This window comes from Erythrolamprus reginae, chromosome 1 (genome assembly GCF_031021105.1).
Source record: "Erythrolamprus reginae isolate rEryReg1 chromosome 1, rEryReg1.hap1, whole genome shotgun sequence".
NCBI lineage: Eukaryota > Metazoa > Chordata > Lepidosauria > Squamata > Dipsadidae > Erythrolamprus > Erythrolamprus reginae.
The window spans coordinates 246949587-246968172 of NC_091950.1; the positions used below are offsets into that span (position 1 = coordinate 246949587).

General features: G+C 44.3%; 1 protein-coding gene across 1 annotated transcript in view; it reads right to left on the reverse strand.

Annotated features, from left to right (window-relative positions):
* The window catches only part of FOXO1 (forkhead box O1), a 60160-nt gene extending 58236 nt beyond the window's left edge, over positions 1-1924 (reverse strand). Inside the window, exon 1 of the mRNA XM_070732786.1 lies at positions 985-1924. Within this exon, the coding sequence (XP_070588887.1) occupies positions 985-1557 (573 nt within the window). The 5' untranslated portion in view covers positions 1558-1924. The remainder of the gene's footprint in view (positions 1-984) is intronic.
* Between the last annotated feature and the right edge of the window lie 16662 nt (positions 1925-18586).

Sequence of the window (18586 nt, forward strand, 5' to 3'; positions counted from 1 at the left end):
CAACCCTCCCGATGTATTGGACTATCGTGGGGGAGCGTGAAAGACTCCAAGAGCATCGAGTTCAGAAAGGCTGCATTACTCAAGCAAAACTGCTCAAGTGCCTGGATCACTCAAGGGCCTCTCAAAAATACCAGAGGAAATGACACAGCTGTGCTTGAAACCAGCTGTCTAGCAAGTTATGTATAGCAACTGGGACAAAGACAGGAAAGGACCAAAGGATCTGGGGACCCTTTCTTCAACATAACACTGTCCAAGCAGCTCTTCACTGACCGAACACCAAGAAGAAAGAGGACGCAGCGTGGAAACTAAAAGTCTATGTTAAGACACCCCAGCATGAATAGGAAGGGGGGAAAAGAGACTGCATACAGGTAGTCCTCGAGTTACGATGGTTCATTTGGTGACCGTTCAGAGCTACAAATGGCACCGGAAAAAGCCGACTTACGACTATTTTTCACGGGTAATGACCATCGCAGCATCAAAATTCAGGCACTGGTCAATCGATTCATATTTATGATGGTTGCGGTCAGGCAGATCCCCTTTTGCAACTTTTCAACAAGTCACATCAAGGGGAAAAATAGATACACTTAACAACCCCGTTACTAACAACTTGCAGGAATTCACTTAACAATCGTGGTGGTCAGATGCGGAAAAAACTCACTTCAACCAACATTTCAGCAACATACATTATAGGTTCACTTTGTGTTCGTAAGTCGAGGACTACCTGTAGAGATGATCTCCCCGGTTCTCTGCAGATTTTTTTTGGAGGGGGGGGCAGGAAGCGGAGGAAACCACAAGGGTTTGGAACAGCTACACTGCTGGGCTCTTTCCACTTCCCTCCTCCTCCTCAGCCGGCCTCACTTTACCTCCCGGCGAGGCAGAGTCTTGCCTTTTCCGCATTTCCTCTACGCCGAAAGAAAGCCAAGTTGGCCGGGCGGTGCTAGCGACCCCCAGCCCTCCAAAAAAATAATCCCGAAGAAGCCTCACCTTCCACCCGGCGGAGCTGTTGCTGTCCCCCTTGTCCTTGAAGTAGGGCACGTTCTTGACCATCCACTCGTAGATCTGGGAGAGGGTGAGCCGCTTCTCCGGGGCGCTTTCGATAGCCTTCGTGATGAGGTCCGCGTAAGACAAGTTGCCCCAAGCGTTGCGGCGGGAAGAGCTGCTCTTGCGAGGGCCCGCCACCGAGGAGGCCAAGGCGGCGGGCCCTACGTGCTGCTGAGGCGGCTGCGGGTGTTGGAGGCACGGGAACTCCCCGCACAGGCAGCCGCCCGAAACTCCGAGGTCCCCGGAGCCGCCCGCCTCGAAGCCTTCCCCTCCTCCGCTCGCTTCCAGCAAACTCAGCAGGTCGCCGCCGGCGGAGGAAGAAGAGGAGGAGGCGCCCAGGGCCGTCACCAGCCCGCAGCGGGACGGAGACGCGGCCCTGGCCGGAGTTGCAGTGGGCGTCTGTCCAGGGCTAGACGGGGCGAGCTCCGGACGGGGCAGAGGCCAAGTGCAGGACCTCGGGCGAGCCAGCGGCTGGAAATCAGGGTCGGTCTCCACGGGGTGAGGCGCCTCGGCCATGGCGAAGGAGGGCGGGGGGGGGGGGTAGGGAGAGAGAGAGAAGAGCGGGCTTTCTCGAGCAGGGCGGGCGGCTTCGTCGTCTGGCAGCGGCCTCCTGTTGAGCGCCAGACGCCACTTGACAAACTCCAACTCCGTCCCGCGGCGGCCGCTCGCTCGTCCGCTGGCTGGCTGAGCGACAGGCGGGCAGGGCTCACGCAGTTAGCTCGACGTCCTGGCTGAGGAGCGAGCGCCAGCGCCGCCCACTCTGCCCGGGCCTAAGGGACGAGAGCGCGAAGGGGCGGCCCAAAAGGGCCGAAAGAAACGCCCCTAAGGCTTTGCCCGCCTGAGTGGAAGGAGGCGGGAGGCGCTCTCGTCTACCCCGGGGAGGGAAGAGCGTCGGGGCATTTCCCTTTCATCCGACACACAAAACGCGCACGAACTTTTGCAGTCCAAGCCTCCCCACACGCGCACAGCTGGACTTTTAACGGTTCAAATCTCCCACAAACACACAACACCCCTGGACTTTCGCAGCCCAACACCCCCCCCCCCCGCACAGCTAGATTTCACAGTCTCAATCACCAAAGACACACAACACAACTTTCTCAGTCCAGCCCCTCCACCGCACACATATGGCTGGACTTTCGCAGTCCAAGTCCCCACACACAGAAACACAGGTGGGCTTTTGCAGTCCAGCCCCTCCTCCACCACACACACACACAGCTGGACTTTTGCAGTCCAAGCCCCAACCCCCACAGCTGGACTTTTGCAGTCCAAGCCCCTCCCCCGCACAACACAGCTGGACTTTTGCAGTTCAGGCCCTCAACCACACACACACAGTTGGACTTTCTAGTCCAAGTCCCCCATGCACAACACAGCTGGATTTTTGCAGTCCAGCCCCTACACACACACATAGCTGGACTTTCGCAGTCCAAGCCCCCCCACAACACAGCTGGATTTTTGCAGTCCAGCCACTCTACCACAGACACAGCTGGACTTTCGCAGTCCAACCCCCCCTCCACACACAGCTGGGCCTTCGTATCCCGGCCCTCCCCACACAACACAGCTGGACTTTCGCAGTCCAAGCTAAAAGTGGGGGAAGCGCTGCCCCCGGGGACTTGTGATGGGGAGCTTATTGAAGTGCCTCCCCCCCACTCAGGGCCAACCCAGCGCCTCGCGTTCTTTCCCGGCGTGGCCCGCCTCGGGACCTCCCTGCTCCCCTTTGTGGGATGGAGGCACCCGCGGGCGTGGAGCGGCGGTGTGTGCCCGCGGGAGAGGCCGGGGCGCGGGGGTGCGGCTGCGGTGAGCCAGGCAGGATGTGCGGGTGGAGGGCGTGAGCGGCGAGCGCCGTGGGAAGAGATCGAAAGTCGCGTTTGAGATCGGATGAAAAATTCCAGAACGCGTTCCGACCATCAGTCAGTAGATCACGGCGGGGCTTTTGGAAGGAAAGGGGAACACGAAAATAATGAGATTATGTACAGTATATTATCTGTAAGAAGCACAACGCAGGGCATAAAAAAAGCCCGTTTAAAGAAGTTTAAAGGCTGGTTTTAATTAAAGTGGGTTGTTTACTCGCAGAATGGAGGCCGTTCAGATCCGCTGCGGTGGACAGTAGAGGAGGAGGAGACCCTCAATTAATCTACTGAGCAGGTTAATAAAGATCCTCACAACACACACCCATTTGGGGTAGGATCTTACCGGAAGGCCTTTGGGTGCAAGGAGACTAATATATGCAAAGACTAGGGCTATGTAAGACCCTTTTTTCCCCTTCAAAAAAACTACCGTATATACTGGGCACACTGTTCTCTCTCAGAATAAACTCGTGAAAAGCAAAAAATAATAAAGTGTGGTAAAGCAAAGATGTTTTTAAAAAAAACAACTCTAAACCAACTCGATGCACCATGTTTCTCCAAACTCATCGATGCTTACAAACGGTACTTAACTCCATCACATGCACAGTACAAACCTAGAGTCCAGACCTTCCTGCCTTTCCGAGGATCTCATCAATTGCTTCCAACTACTCCTTCCTTGATATTCATCTCCCTCTCAATCCAGCCATTCTTTCTTTGGCAATTTAAAAATGTAGGAGAGGGGGAGAGGAAGTTCCAGATTTAAAAAATTAATGAATGATCAGGTCACTGGCATGCCACCTGCTTACAATACTCAAAGTGCCCTGTGATGTAAATATAACAATAATTTAAAAGCAGTAATGCAATAATCAACTAAAATCTATAAATAAATTCCATGCTCTCCCTGTGATGGGAATTTTCCCCGCAGAAGAGCATTGTTTGCAACCAGGGTATTATTAAGGACGGGTGGCTTTCTGACCAGAGTAGACAAACTCTTCCAAGATGAGGAGGGTGCATCAAAAATACCATGATCTGTCACATACTCTCTTAGATTCTGCTTCCCATTATGATGTATATTGTACTGTATATGCATTCAGTTTCTGCCTGAAGCAGATCACCTCAAAGGTAACAAGAAGTTAATCTATAAAAGGAGTAAGAGGTGACATCACTACCATGAGTTGGGCCCAGAAGCTTACTAGTGAACTGTGCTGCTCCCACAGGATGGAGATGATTTTGCTACTAAACCTCTTAGTGCTAGTAACAAAGTAGGCAGCCACATTTGGTGCCTTCTGTAGCTTGCAGGACAACATCAAGGGCAACTTCATGTACAACAAATTGCAGTAGCCTAACCAGGAGTTGATAACAGCATGATTCGCTCCTCATCTAGAAAAGATAGCAAATGGTGTATCACACAAAGTTGTCCAAAGACCTCCCTGGCTACCATTTCTGTAGGGACTTCTGCTTGAGCGGAAGGTTGGACTAGATGACCTACAAGCAGGGTCGCCGATAGACCGGTACTACTGGGAGTGGCGTCAGGGACCCGGCCAAATTGAATAATGGGGGGGGCAGCGCCCGCCAAAAACTCTCCAACCCCGATTGCGACGAACTCTGCCTCTGCGGAGCTTCTCCGACCGCGGCCCTCACCTTCTTTCCACCCCTGCGAGGAAAGAAGACAGGGAGGCCGGCAGACAGGCAGGGAGCCCCGATGGCAGCCGTGGAAGGAGGAATGACCGCGGGGTTGGCTCGGCCCTCCGGAAGCCAAGCCGCGCTGCTGGGGAAGCAGAATTGGGGAAGCCGGGAAAGGGCTGAGCCTGGCCGGCTTCTCCGCCGGCCTTGTGTCCCCCCGAGGATTGCGACTCGAGGGCAAGAGAGCCGTGCCTTTCGGCCTCCGGAGGTGCTGGGCCGGGGGTTCGGGGGGACCGTGAACACCGCCCGCTGCCCGGAGCCAATGGCTTCTTTTGGGCTTACTCGCTCGAATTCCTGCTGCTGGCGCTGGGAGCAAGTAAGCGCGGGCGGGCGGCCGGGTGGGAAGGGCGAGGCGCGAGGGGGAGGCAAGTCCCTCTTTTCATGCTCAGTGAGCCTTTCCTTGGAGTTGCCTTTCTTTCTTTCTTTCTTTCTTTCTTTCTTTCTTTCTTTCTTTGTCTCTTGCTCTTTCATTCTTTTTTTCTTTCACTTGCTTTCTTTCTTTCTCTCTTTCTCTCCTTCCTTCCCTCCTTCCATTTCTTTCATTTCCCTTCTCTATTTTTATTTCTCTTTCATTCTCTTTCTTTCTTTTCTCTTTCCTTCTTTCTTTCCTTCTTTCTTTCTTTTTCTTCTTTCTTTCTTTCCTTCTTTCTTTCATTTCTTTTTCTTTCTTTCTCTCTTTCTCTCTTGCTCTTTCATTCTTTTTTTCTTTCTCTTGCTTTCTTTCTTTCTCTTGCTTTCTCTCCTTCCTTCCCTCCTTCCATTTCTTTCATTCCTCCTCTCTCTTTTTATTTCTCTTTCATTCTCTTTCTTTCTTTCTTTCTTTCTCTTTCTTTCTCTTTTTCTTTCTCTCTTTTACCTTCCCTTCCTCTATTTCTTCTTTTCTTTCTCCTTCCTACCTTCTTCCCTCCCTCCCTTCCTTCAGTCCTTCCTCTCTTACTCTCCCCTTTCATAAGTTTCCTTGCTTCCTTCCTCTGTTCCTGTCCCTTCCCCCTTTCTTTCTTTCTTTCTTTCTTTCCCTCCCTCCATTTCTTGCTTTCCTTCTCCTTCCTCCCTTCTTTCCTCCCTCACTCCCTTCTTTCACTCCTTCCTCTCTTACTCTCCCCTTTCAAACCTTTCCTTGCTTCCTTTGCACCCTTCCTCTGTTCCTGTCCCTTCCCTCTTTCCTTCCTTCCTTCCCACCCTCCGTCCATTCATTCACCCATTCCTCTCTTGATCGCCCCTTTTACCATTCCTTCCTTCCTTCCTTCCTCCTTCCTTCCTTCATAGCTCGCCCTCGCCTTTCTTCCCTTCCTTCCAGATGGGAGTGCCCCCTCAAGACACCCGCCCGACTGCTGGTACCCTGCTTTTTCTCTCCCCTCATCCTTTCCAGCTCCTCGCTGGTGGCTGCCGGGTGTGGGATCCCCCTCCCCTCTCCCCTCACTAGAAAGCACATGGTTTTGTCAACAAGGCCTCTTCCAAGAAGGGAGAAGTGCCAAGGAGCCGTAAATAAGCCTCGCTCTGCCTGACCGATGCCAGGAGGATCTTTCTTTCCCTCGCCACTCCCGCTTCTTTCTTTCTCCTGGACGAGTCCACACAATCGGCTTAACCCAGTTCCTGAAATAGCCTATGGCAGTGCTTCCCAACCTTGACAACTTGAAGATATCTGGACTTCAACTCCCAGAATTCCCCAGCCACCGTTCGCTGGCTGGGGAATTCTGGGAGTTGAAGTCCAGATATCTTCAAGTTGCCAAGGTTGGGAAACACTGGCCTATGGGACCGCCTCGCTTGGCGTGAAGCGGGAAATGATCCCCGGAGGATGGAGTGGCTTGGCGACTTAAAATAGTTTTAAAATGGCGGGGGGGGCAGACACTTAGGCTGTATGGGGCCCCAAAATTCCTGATGGCGGCCCTGCCTACAAGGTCTCTTCCAACTCTAATAATAACCTAATCTATCTGCTGCTCTAGCAGGAGCCAGAGGTCCAAAAGAATCCACATATTGTAGAGTTGACTCTCCAAATGAAATTCAACTCCATTGACACCTACAAATGGATCATTCATAGTATCTGTTCTGTATCAATAGAAACTAGAAGTCACCACAAAATCTCCATGCTCCAGGTCAAGTTTTTAACCATTCCTTCTACTCAGCCTGGGGGCACAGATATATAATGGAAGACTCCTCTCTCCCATCAACATCAAATGGCACCACCTACTCAGAAAGAACAGTGTCCTAACTCCAGTCTTTAATAAATAGTACAAAATAATACCAAGGTCAAGAGCATTGAATCAATATCATATAGAGATGTGATAAGAGTAGAAGTACACTACACTCATCTAGGTGCCAGTAAACAAATTTTGGGGGACTACCAGCCTGGCAATGAAATCAAAGCTCTTAGGGAGGGAACCTACAGGATATTACATAGGCCAATATACTAGTAGTGCTCCACTAACCAAAATCATTTAGACTGACTTCAGATTCAGAGGAAAAATACATCTTATTCTCACAGTATATCATGGCCATCCGTGTTGCAGTATGGCATAAATGTTAGAATAGGATTTATATCTGGACCTCTAGCATAAAAATACTCTGCTTACCCTGATTCTATTATAAGCCAGGATAGGACGGCACTAACTGCTTAGTCTGTATCACTGGTGAAGGGAAACAAAAGGGCTCAATAAACATCTCACTGATAAACAAAGTTTACATCACTCCGGACAGGACGTTATACGATCAAAGGGGGAGATTTACATTGCCTGAAGCATACACAGGATGAGACGGTGATTAAGGAGATTGGTTGTGATAAGGCAGAAGGCTTCAGAGAAATTAGGTGTGAGAAACATCTGCTCTGAGGAAGTGTTGCTAGGAAATTGGTTTGTGATATCTGTGGGAAAAGGAAGAACTCAAAGACATGTTTGAAGTTATGTTATTTTTGTGTATCACTTGACATGTACGTGTAATTATCCCCATTTCCTTATGTTCCCAAATAAAAAGAGGTACCGTGTCACTTCACCCAGAGAGAGAATGTGTCCAAGTCTTCTTTCTAGGATTCACGTTCATGAGTGATCCCACACGGCTGGGTTGCACTTAGTCCCATTGAAGACATTGTCTTCATCAGGGACTTTGACAGCATCCACACATCCGTCCTCCATTTCCTGACCCTGGTGTGGTGGCTGGTGTACAATTTGAAGTCTGTCTCCCAGAGCTTGTTGAGCCAATACATTCTAGCTCTACTCTCTCTCCATTACTGGTAGTCCTCATTTAGTGACCACAACGTGGATTGGCAACTCCATCATTAAGAAAGAGATGGCTAAGGGCAACTGCTGTCATAATTGCAATCTTACTGTATTTCAGCTTTCCTTTGCTTTCAAGATTAGAAAATGTCATAAATGCAAAGATTGGTTGCAAAATTACTGTTTTTTTCATCATCCTTGTAACTGCAAATGTTTCTGTCCAAGGCAGTCACTAAATGTGGACTACCTGTGGAGAAGCAGGGGCTTATAACAAGGAGACCTACCATTTAGCAGAGCCAACTTCAATCCAAGGTCTTCCTAAGAGATTATCTAATGCAGAGATGGGCTACTCCCAGTTCCATAGAACCAGTAGCGGGATTTTCCCACAGTTCACTGAACCGGGAGGGATCACCGGCTGGCCACACCCCCAAACCGACCCTAATGGCAGCGTCTACGGTGCAGCCATCTTGTTTTTGGCTTCTGTGCATGCACAGAAGCTGTTTTTGGCACTGCACATGCGTATGCACCTCTGTAAAGTGTGCATGCACCCACGTATCACAATGTGCACGCAGCCAGGCAGCGCGGGAGGAAGCGAACCAGTAGCGAGGTAAGTTAGAACCCAACCCCTGGTTTAATGTTAGTAGATGAGGTCCTTGCTGAATTTTCCGCACTGCCTTTATAAGCTGACTTTTAAAAATTCCTAACATTGTCTCATAAGTACAGGGGCCACTTCCCCACCACCACAATATTCAGCATTTTAATCTATTGTACATTAGAATGTAAATAAAAGGTGCAAGGTACCCAACTTTTGGCAGCAAACATAGCTGTAGCTCAACAACTTGTGGAACAATTACACTTAGAAAGAGGTATTGACACAGCCATACCAGGAGTTTATGATTTGTGGAAATGTTAATTGTATGCTTTGTTTCCTTTATTTATATATCGGCTTGTTTGGAACAGTGAGCTTAATGCATTTAATTTCAACCATGAAGTTGGAAAGGCTATATACACTGCAGGATGTCAGTTCCTCAAGCTCAGGAGAGATTAAAAGTGCAAAAGGTTGTGTTGCCAGAAGTCTAAACCATTGTTCCATTTCCCATATAGGAAAACACACAAGTTTATCCAGAAGAACACCAAGTCCCTGTTTTCATGCTTGAAGCGAATAGCAATGTCAAGAAACAGCATGAGTGTGTATATCCACACGTACATATCTGCTGAAAGAAGGAATAGCTTTAAATGGGGTTAAATATAATTAACACAAATATGCCCTCATGAAAATCTCATGTACTATACATTATAATTTCATTATCATGCTTAATATTTTTTAAAAAGTCAATAGCAAACATTTAAAACAGGCTGGTGCGGTACAACTGATTTGGTTATATTCAGGAACAGATCTGTCTATTGTGACCTGAAGAGGCCCCTACAACAAGCCTGATTCCCAGGAAGTCTCACACTACCAGACTTTGGAAGAAACAAAAGAATGATGGTAGTTGAAAAAAGAAATTTGTTTTATGGACTAGTCAGAAGTACTGACTGAGAAGGCCCTTACAGTATACTGCTCAAAAAAATAAAGGGCACACTCAAATAACACATCCTAGATCTAAATGAATGAAATATTCTCATTGAATGCTTTGTTCTGTACAAAGTTGAATGTGCTGACAACAAAATGAAATTGATTGTCAATCAGTGTTGCTTCCTTAAGTGGACAGTTTGGTTTCACAGAAGTTTGATTTACTTGGAGTTATATTCTATTGTTTAAGTGTTCCCTTTATATTTTTTTTGAGCAGTTTACTCTAACTTTCTCCCAGAGGTGGTAGAATGCACAGTTTCATAGAACCCCATCTATGCAATCCAGCAGTTTCCCACCTGGAAAACTGCTTTTACCTGTTTCCCTTTTTATTTTGAATTTTCCCTATAGGTGGGGACAACAACAATAAAAACAAAACTTGGCTTTATTTATTTGCAACATACCATCTCGATATGGCAGCTTGGATTCTGAAACAAACATTACAATATTTTAATTGAATAAAATATTTTTGATTATTTTGTTGAAAAGTCTCTTTTGTTTCCATTTTGTAAGAAATTATATAACTATATATGTGCATCTAGTGCTGCAACCTGCAGCAAATGTTCGCCAAATTTTACGTAACCTGGCTAAGAAATTCATTTCACAATTGGGAAATGCCTGCCTGCTTGATAGAAATGATTGAAAAGAAAACCCCAAAGGATGCTTCTTAAGGGTGAAGTAAGCTGTCACTTCCTTCCTGTGCTTTTTTTTTTTCAGAGAGGCACCTATGCATCTGGTCAAGTTGCTTGCTTTGCAGACTCCTGATGTGCACCAAATACACAACCCAAAGCGCAGATTCATTTCCCTCAGAAAAAAAAATATGCATGTGAAAGCATTTTGATTATTAAGAAGTTCAAAAGAAGAATAGTTCTATGAAGAACTATTCCTTTTTGCAGTGTTATCCTACTGTATTAAAGAATAGATTCTTGAATCTTACAGTAAGGTTTGTTTCCCTTCCCCCCTCCCCAACATAGCTCCTATCAGAAAACCAAAACAATAGGAAAAGACATTAAAATCTCTTTTTTCCTCTTAGAAATTTTTTTATTGAATATACAGTGTTCCCTTGATTTTCGCGGGTTCGAACTTCGCGAAAAGTCTACACAGTACCACGTTTTTTAAAAAATATTAATTAAAAAATACTTTGCGGGTTTTTTCCCTACACCACAGTTTTTCCCGCCCGATGACATCATATGTCATCACCAAACTTTCGTCTGCCTTTAATAAATATTTTTTTTAATAAACTTTAATAAATAAACATGGTGAGTAATAATCTAAATGGTTGCTAAGGAAATGGGAAATTGTAATTTAGGGGTTTAAAGTGTTAAGGGAAGGCTTGTGATACTGTTCATAGCCAAAAATAGTGTATTTACTTCCGCATCTCTACTACGCGGAAATTCGACTTTCACGGGCGGTCTTGGAACGCATCCCCTGCGAAAATTGAGGGAACGCTGTATATACATTAAAAAAGACATAATCTTTATTTCATATTTATTTACATTAATCTTGTATTGTACAATGTCTTAAATCGCACAAATTGCACAAACAATGATAGAATCAAAAAGAACAGATAGAAATAGAAAAAAGAAAAAGAAACATAGAAACACATAACAACACACACACCCCTTACTGTCGTCCTAGACAGCTCTTTCTCTTATATTAGAGCCATGATTGGCAAACTAAACTTGGCAAAAAGTGTGCCATATTTTGCAAAGATGGCTACATCCTTTTCTTCCCCAACATAAAACAGATGATGGAGCTGTTGTAGACATTGTAGACAGCTGTTGTAAATATTCAGGGCCTGTGACTGGCTTAGCTACGTTTAGGCTAGTTAGTGAGTCAAGGAGCTGCTGGGAAGTATAATTCTGTCCAGGAAAAAAGAATGTCCAGGGATCTTAGGACAGTGTTTTCCAACCTTGGCTACTTGAAGATTTCTGGACTTCAACTCCCAGAATTCCCCAGCCAGCATTTGCTGGCTGGGGAATTCTGGGAGTTGAAGTCCAAATATCTTCAAGTTGTCAAGGTTGGGAAACACTGTCTTAGGAGACTGCTTTACCTGCCCCCAATGGGAAAGACAGATTTCAAGTTGCACACCAGCCACTATACCAAGGTCAGGAAATGGAGGGTGGATTGCCATGATATACCATAGGAATAAGATGTATTTTTCCTCTGAATCTGAAGTCACTATAAGTGATTTTGGTTAACAACCATGGTAGAGTACTATTATGTAATATCCTGTAGGTTCCCTCTCTAAGAGTTTTGATTTCATTGCCAGGCTGGTGGCCCCCCAAAATTTGTTTACTGGCACCTAGATGAGTGTAGTGTACTTCTACTCTTATCACATCTCTATATGATATTGATTCACTGCTCTTGAACATGGTATTGTTTTGGATTATTTATTAAAGACTGGAGTTAAGAGACTGTTCTTTCTGAGTACGTGATGCCATTTGATGTTGGTACCCCAATGGGTAAGGCAGTTACCTTACTGCCCAATGAGAAGCCCAACATAGACATTATTATTATGTCAACTCCAGCGATGGGTTGCTCCTGGTTCGGCCTGTTTCTAAGAAGTGGTAGCGCTAGCGACAGAAGGCTCCACCCACCCACCCAGGAGGCTTCTGCACATGCACAGAAGCGCACAAGCGAACCTGTGGTAAAGGGTCTTAGAACCCACTGCCAATCAACTCTGAACCAAACCTGGCTGAAGCCATCTTTTGCTGCCTCATAGTTGCTACAAGCCCTGAGACGGGGAGGGAGGAGGGAAGGAGATAGACCAGCTGATGTTTCAAAACAAAAATAAATTCTTTGAGGAATCTACCTGCCTTGGACTTCAATGGGTATGTTACTCAGAACACTGACATATTAAAATTAACAGCATTGTAACTAAACTTACCACAGTTCATTTAGTGACCGTTCGAAGTTACAACAGCACTGGAAAAAAGTGACTCATGGCCATTTTTCCACACAATCTTCTCAGCATTCCCCTGGTCACATGATCAAAATTCAGATGCTTGGCAATTGACTGATATTTATGACGCTTGCAATATCCCAGGGTCATGTGAATGCCTTTTTAGCTAGAGGTATAACAAGCAGGAAGAGGGAGATTGTGATCCCGCTATATAGAGCGCTGGTGAGACCACATTTGGAATACTGTGTTCAGTCCTGGAGACCTCACCTACAAAAAGATATTGACAAAATTGAACAGGTCCAAAGACGGGCTACAAGAATGGTGGAAGATCTTAAGCATAAAACGTATCAGGAAAGACTTAATGAACTCAATCTGTATAGTCTGGAGGACAGAAGGAAAAGGGGGGACATGATCAAAACATTTAAATATGTTAAAGGGTTAAATAAGGTCCAGGAGGGAAGTGTTTTTAATAGGAAAGTGAACACAAGAACATGGGGACACAATCTGCAGTTAGTTGGGGGAAAGATCAAAAGCAACATGAGAAAATTTTATTTTACTGAAAGAGTGGTAGATCCTTGGAACAAACTTCCAGCAGACGTGGTAGATAAATCCACAGTAACTGAATTTAAACATGCCTGGGATAAACATATATCCATCCTAAGATAAAAAACAGAAAATAGTATAAGGGCAGACTAGATGGACCATGAGGTCTTTTTCTGCCGTCAGTCTTCTATGTTTCTATGTTTTGTGGTCTTCTGACAAGCAAAATCAACAGGGATGATTCACTTCACAACAGTGGTTGCAGAGATGGGCTACTGCCCGGATAAGAGGGAACGCAGTGGGGTAGTGAAAATGGAGCTCCACGCCAGAGCACCCAATTTTCACTTAAAGATGTTGAAAGAAAATGCAGGGTGTTATGTATTCATGTAAGTAGGAATATGTAAATAGTTTATGCTAATATACGTTTAAACTGGTTCATCTGCATACGCGGCTGCTGATTGGCTAGCCAGCGGGCAGGAAAATCCAAATGGCTGTCAAAGCCACGCCTACAGTAAGGAAGCCCTTTAAATGGGGAAGCAGCACTGCACGATTTTCGCCACGAACTTAACTGTGTCACTGTAACTGCTACATTGTTTTGCCTGCCCATTCCTAATAAAAAAAATCAGGCCAAAGTGTGTCCTTCTGCTTATTCCGATCTAACATTGGCGCTGAAGGAAAATCAAACCAACGCAAAAGAGAAGTCATGGAAGCCTCTCTGGTAGCCCAAGCGCCAGCATTTTTCGACCCAGATAAAACAAACTTGGGACACATACATGGAGGAATTCGAAAACTTCCTAGAAGCCTCCGGCCACGAAGATGCCAGTAACAAGATGAAGCGGACTATATTCCTGAACCGCTGTGGGCCCTTCATCTACGCTCTGGGCGTCCTGCATAAGCCACGCCCACAATGTGGTAGTAAAAATTGTGGTAGCTCTTCACTCGGTGGTTGTGATTCACTTAGGAGCTGTGGGCAAGGAAGGTTGCAAAATGGAACAACACTTACTTAAAAAATGTTTCGCTTGGCAACAGAAATTTTGGGCTCACTTGTGATGACAAGTCGGGGTCTACCTGCAAGGTAACTGCAGAAATGTAGGCAAAGCGTCACACCTGCTGAATTCCAGGCTTTGGGGCAGGGGGTGTCATTTTAATTCCATTTCAATGAAGCGTGATGTTTATCTCTGCTTTTGAGTACATGCAGGTCTTGGTCTTGGGGCTATCTGCATTTCCAGCTTCTCATTCAAAACTCTGACATAACCCTTTTCTCCAGGTTGTTTAGGTATCTGTGTTTCAGCTTGGGTCTTTAAAGGAGGAGGACCATAAGGGAGTCATTATTATAATCCTAGCCTTTCCTTGGTCTGTTTGATATTGCAGATGAATGAATGGATGGAACATTTCATGTCAGAATGGCTCGGCTGGCTGTCCATCTTGAAAGGAGTGTCAGTAACATGATGCAATTAACAAGTCACCGCTGACTATTCAAGACCATATTTTGTATACAGCCTTAAACCGACATAATCCATTTCAGTAACAAATGCATAATTTATGAATGCTGTTTCAATTAAACATTGTAGAGATTTGCAGCCTGGTTGTAGGGACTCAAAGCGCATACTAAATTATGACTATTCCCCTGGTTATCCAATCACCTCACTCCCCCATCATTAAGACATTACCATCTGGCAGTATCAAAACACCTAAAAATACGTTTCTGGAAATTATTGCTTGAGCTCATTACTTGCCATGCATTGTTCATCACCCTGAGTTAAAATGAAGAGAAACGTTTTGTACATAATTGAAATAAACCTCCTTTTAACAAAAAATCAAAACAAAACCCACCCCTAACTCATCTGTTTTAATAAAAGCCAGGACTAGCCACAAGACGCAAAAAGAAGATTATGTTTCAGTATTGGTTGTATGATGTGAGTCTACCCATATGCAAAGGGCAATGTACCTGAGAATAAATGCAGCACTAAGAGCTACGTATTTTTCACGGTATCATGTTGCTGTTTTGATGTGCTGGGCAGCTATTATAGTATTGCCCGCATACCACCTCGGAGAGCCATCCTTTGTTTATTTTTGTATTGCAGTATGCTGGAAGAGTCTAATCCTTCAGAGCACCTTTGTATATATTAAACAATTTTAATGCTTGAATAATAACCAGGAAATAATATATTTGACACGTTACACCCCAATTGATTTTTAATTTTAAAAAGTCTAGGTCAGATTTGCAAGAGGATTAGCCTTTTTTAAAATGTCGCTTTCAATGTTTTACAACTCTGTTTACTTCCTTGACTTCTTCCCATTTTCTGCAGCATATAATCCAACAAATCATGATGTAATAATGTCACCGTGCTCATCATTTTTAAGAAGCATGAAGTTGCTGAAATCGGTCCCCAGCGTCCTTCAAAGCACTGTTTTTAGCCTGCTTGTAGAAATTAATCAGATTTGACACCCTTTTAAAGTCTATAACAGACTGAGAGAGGTTCTAGAAATGTAACAACCAACACTTTATTTAAATACTGCTATAAATTATTATTATTGATAAAAGACATAAGCAGAGCTACACCTGGGTGGCATTTAGATGAAGATTGCAAGGACATTCCAGAAATACTCTGGGAATTAAGCATTAATGGCAAGCATTTCAGTATTATTGTAAATCAAATTACACATTTATGTCTAAGCAATGCCCCAGGGTCCTGCTTGACTCCAGGGTCTTTTCATCTTTTTATTGTAGGAGAACTTTAAGTTGATGGTAATAGCCAAAGGTGCCTTTTATTCATTTAGATCAGGAATGACCAGTTTGTTCTGGATTGAAGCCTACCCTTGACCTTTGAGCATCAGACTCCTTAAGGTGACGAAGAGGAAAACTAAATTTGACTTTATATATTTAAATTAAGTGTAAATGTATACAGTATAATATATTCAGCCATGTAGCCAATACTTCTGACACATTAAAAATTGCACATTTATAATGACTTTGGAAGGTTTTCAAAGGTTGAAGGCAACATTTTAGATTTCACATGCAGGCTAAAGAGATCAGCTTGTACACATGTGGTTTAGCTCTGGTCCCTCAGGATGAGCCTAACTTTTCAGGCTCGTGGGCACATGGGGTGCCATCAGCCTAGAAAAGTGGGTGTGGCCAATTTTGAAACACCCATATTGCTGAAGCTAAACAAAGTCCCTTCAAATTATATTTTTTGAGACTGCCTCTGTTGCCTTAGCTCCTTCCACATGGAATTAAGGATGGAGGAAGTATACATCACATGAAAATTTATATTTGAATAAATACATTTCAAACATTTTGCCTAGGACTAGAACATACATGTAAGCCAGAATTAACATTTTTTCCCCAGAATTTAAAGTTTGTAATTTGTTGTGTGCTCCTTTTGTATTTTGTTTTATAGGAGAATAGACACAGTAAATGTCTATTTTGTGCATGCATTCTCTGGTAGAATAAAAAGAAATATATATAGATGATGATGATGATTATTATTATTATTATTATTAGTAGTAGTAGTAGTATTAATATTAATATTATTAATATTATTATTATTAATTAGACTTGTATGCTGTCCTTCTCCGAAGACTCGGGGCGGCTCACAGGGTACAATACAAAAGCAATGTGTATACAAATCTAATCTAATTAAAACTATAAGCTAAGATTCCACCATATTAAAAACAGTCAATCAACTCAGTCACAACCACACATCACATTTAGAGATATACATATACCCTAAATTACTCTGCAAATGTTCATGCACAACTTTTCCCAATGAACTCACAAGCATTGTAGCAGTAAGGGGGTACAGCATTTCCACTCATTCCAGTCCAGCAATGAAATGCTTGATTTTAACAAATGAAGGATGAAACTGAAAAACAAAATCAAGAAATTCATGCAAACTCAGCATCAATTTGTAACTTGGTTAATAAGCTTTTCCCTCCTGTTTTCTCCTTTGGGTTTTGCCTCCCAAGGACAATTCCATCTGTCCGTCCATCACCCTGAGGGGGGAATCACTGAACCCCTCGGAGAGGGTCCACAACTTGGGCGTCCTCCTCGATCCACAGCTGACATTAGAGAACCATCTTTCAGCTGTGGCAAGGGGGGCGTTTGCCCAGATTCGCCTGGTGCACCAGTTGCGGCCCTATTTGGACCAGGAGTCACTGCTCACAGTCACTCATGCCCTCATCACCTCGAGGCTCGACTACTGTAATGCTCTCTACATGGGGCTACCTTTGAAAAGTGTTCGAAAACTTCAGATCGTGCAGAATGCAGCTGCGAGAGCAATCATGGGCTTCCCTAGGTATGCCCATGTTACACCAACACTCTACAGTCTGCATTGGCTGCCGATCAGTTTCCGGTCACAATTCAAAGTGTTGGTTATGACCTATAAAGCCCTTCATGGCACCGGACCAGAATATCTGCGAGACCGCCTTCTGCCGCACGAATCCCAGCGGCCGGTTAGGTCCCACAGAGTTGGCCTTCTCCGGGTCCCGTTGACTAAACAATGTCATCTGGCGGCACCCAGGGGAAGAGCCTTCTCTGTGGCGGCCCCAACCCTCTGGAACCAGCTCCCCCAGAGATTAGGATTGCCCCCACCCTCCTTACCTTTCGTAAACTCCTTAAAACCCACCTCTGCCGTCAGACATAGGGGAACTGAGACATCTCTCCTTGCCTATGCAGTTTTATGTATGGTATGTTGTATGTATGATTTTTAAACAATGGGGCTTTTTAGACTTTTAATGCTAGATTTATTATTATAGACTTTTAATATTAGATTTGTCATTGTATACTGTTTTTTTATCACTGTTGTGAGCCGCCCCGAGTCTGCGGAGAGGGGCGGCATACAAATCTAATTAATAATAATAATAATAATAATAATAATAATAATAATAATAATAATAATAATAATAATTTTACCTTCCCTTCAAATATTATCCATTTATATTAAAGCAGTTGTTTTGTTATCTCTCCCCAATTCCCCTTCTGTGGTCCCTGTTCCACCAGCACTGGGCCACCCCTGTACATATGCTTTATCTGTTAACGTGACATATACAAAACCAGCAAGTTTTGAAATTAGTCAGCTTTGCTCTCTCTCTCTCTGCGTTTCAACTGTCAGTTTCTCCTTGCATGTGAAGGGAAGACAAGTAGATAATTGCTTATGTTGCAATTTTATCCTATCAGACTTTAATGGTTCAGAAGTTCAGTTAGATAGCAACATTTGCCACTCAGAACTGATGATTTGGTTGGAAAAACTGCAGCTATAGCAACTGCCGAGGATATCTCCCGTTGCAACAATTTCAAAAGTGTAGCTCTTCAAGACACTTATTGTACGCTGAGAGCTTATGGACTAGAGACAAATTCCTTGTGTGTCCACTCACACATGGTCAACAAAGAATTATATAAGTTTTTAAGCCTATCCTCAAAATAAGTCAAAGTCAAAGAAGGCTGCACGATCATGAATCTTATGAAACTGGCCTGACCACCAAACTCAGATCTTTATAAAGTACTCACAGGGTTTTAAATTAATTGTTTTCAAAAGATTGTTGGTAATTATTTTGGGGAACAGTGTTAAGCTAACCTCTATTCAGAGCAGTGTTTCCAGTAAAAGTTGTAAAACCCTATCACGTTGTCAGCATTGCCAGAGCATTTACAAGTGTATTGTAGAGGGAAGGATTAAGGATTGCTGCAAAAGACAGAATCAAAGAGCAGTGTGTGACCCTAGCTCACATGTTAAAACTTGCCACACTCACCTGAATTTAAGTATAACAAAGAATTTAATTTGCAATCATGGCAGTAGCA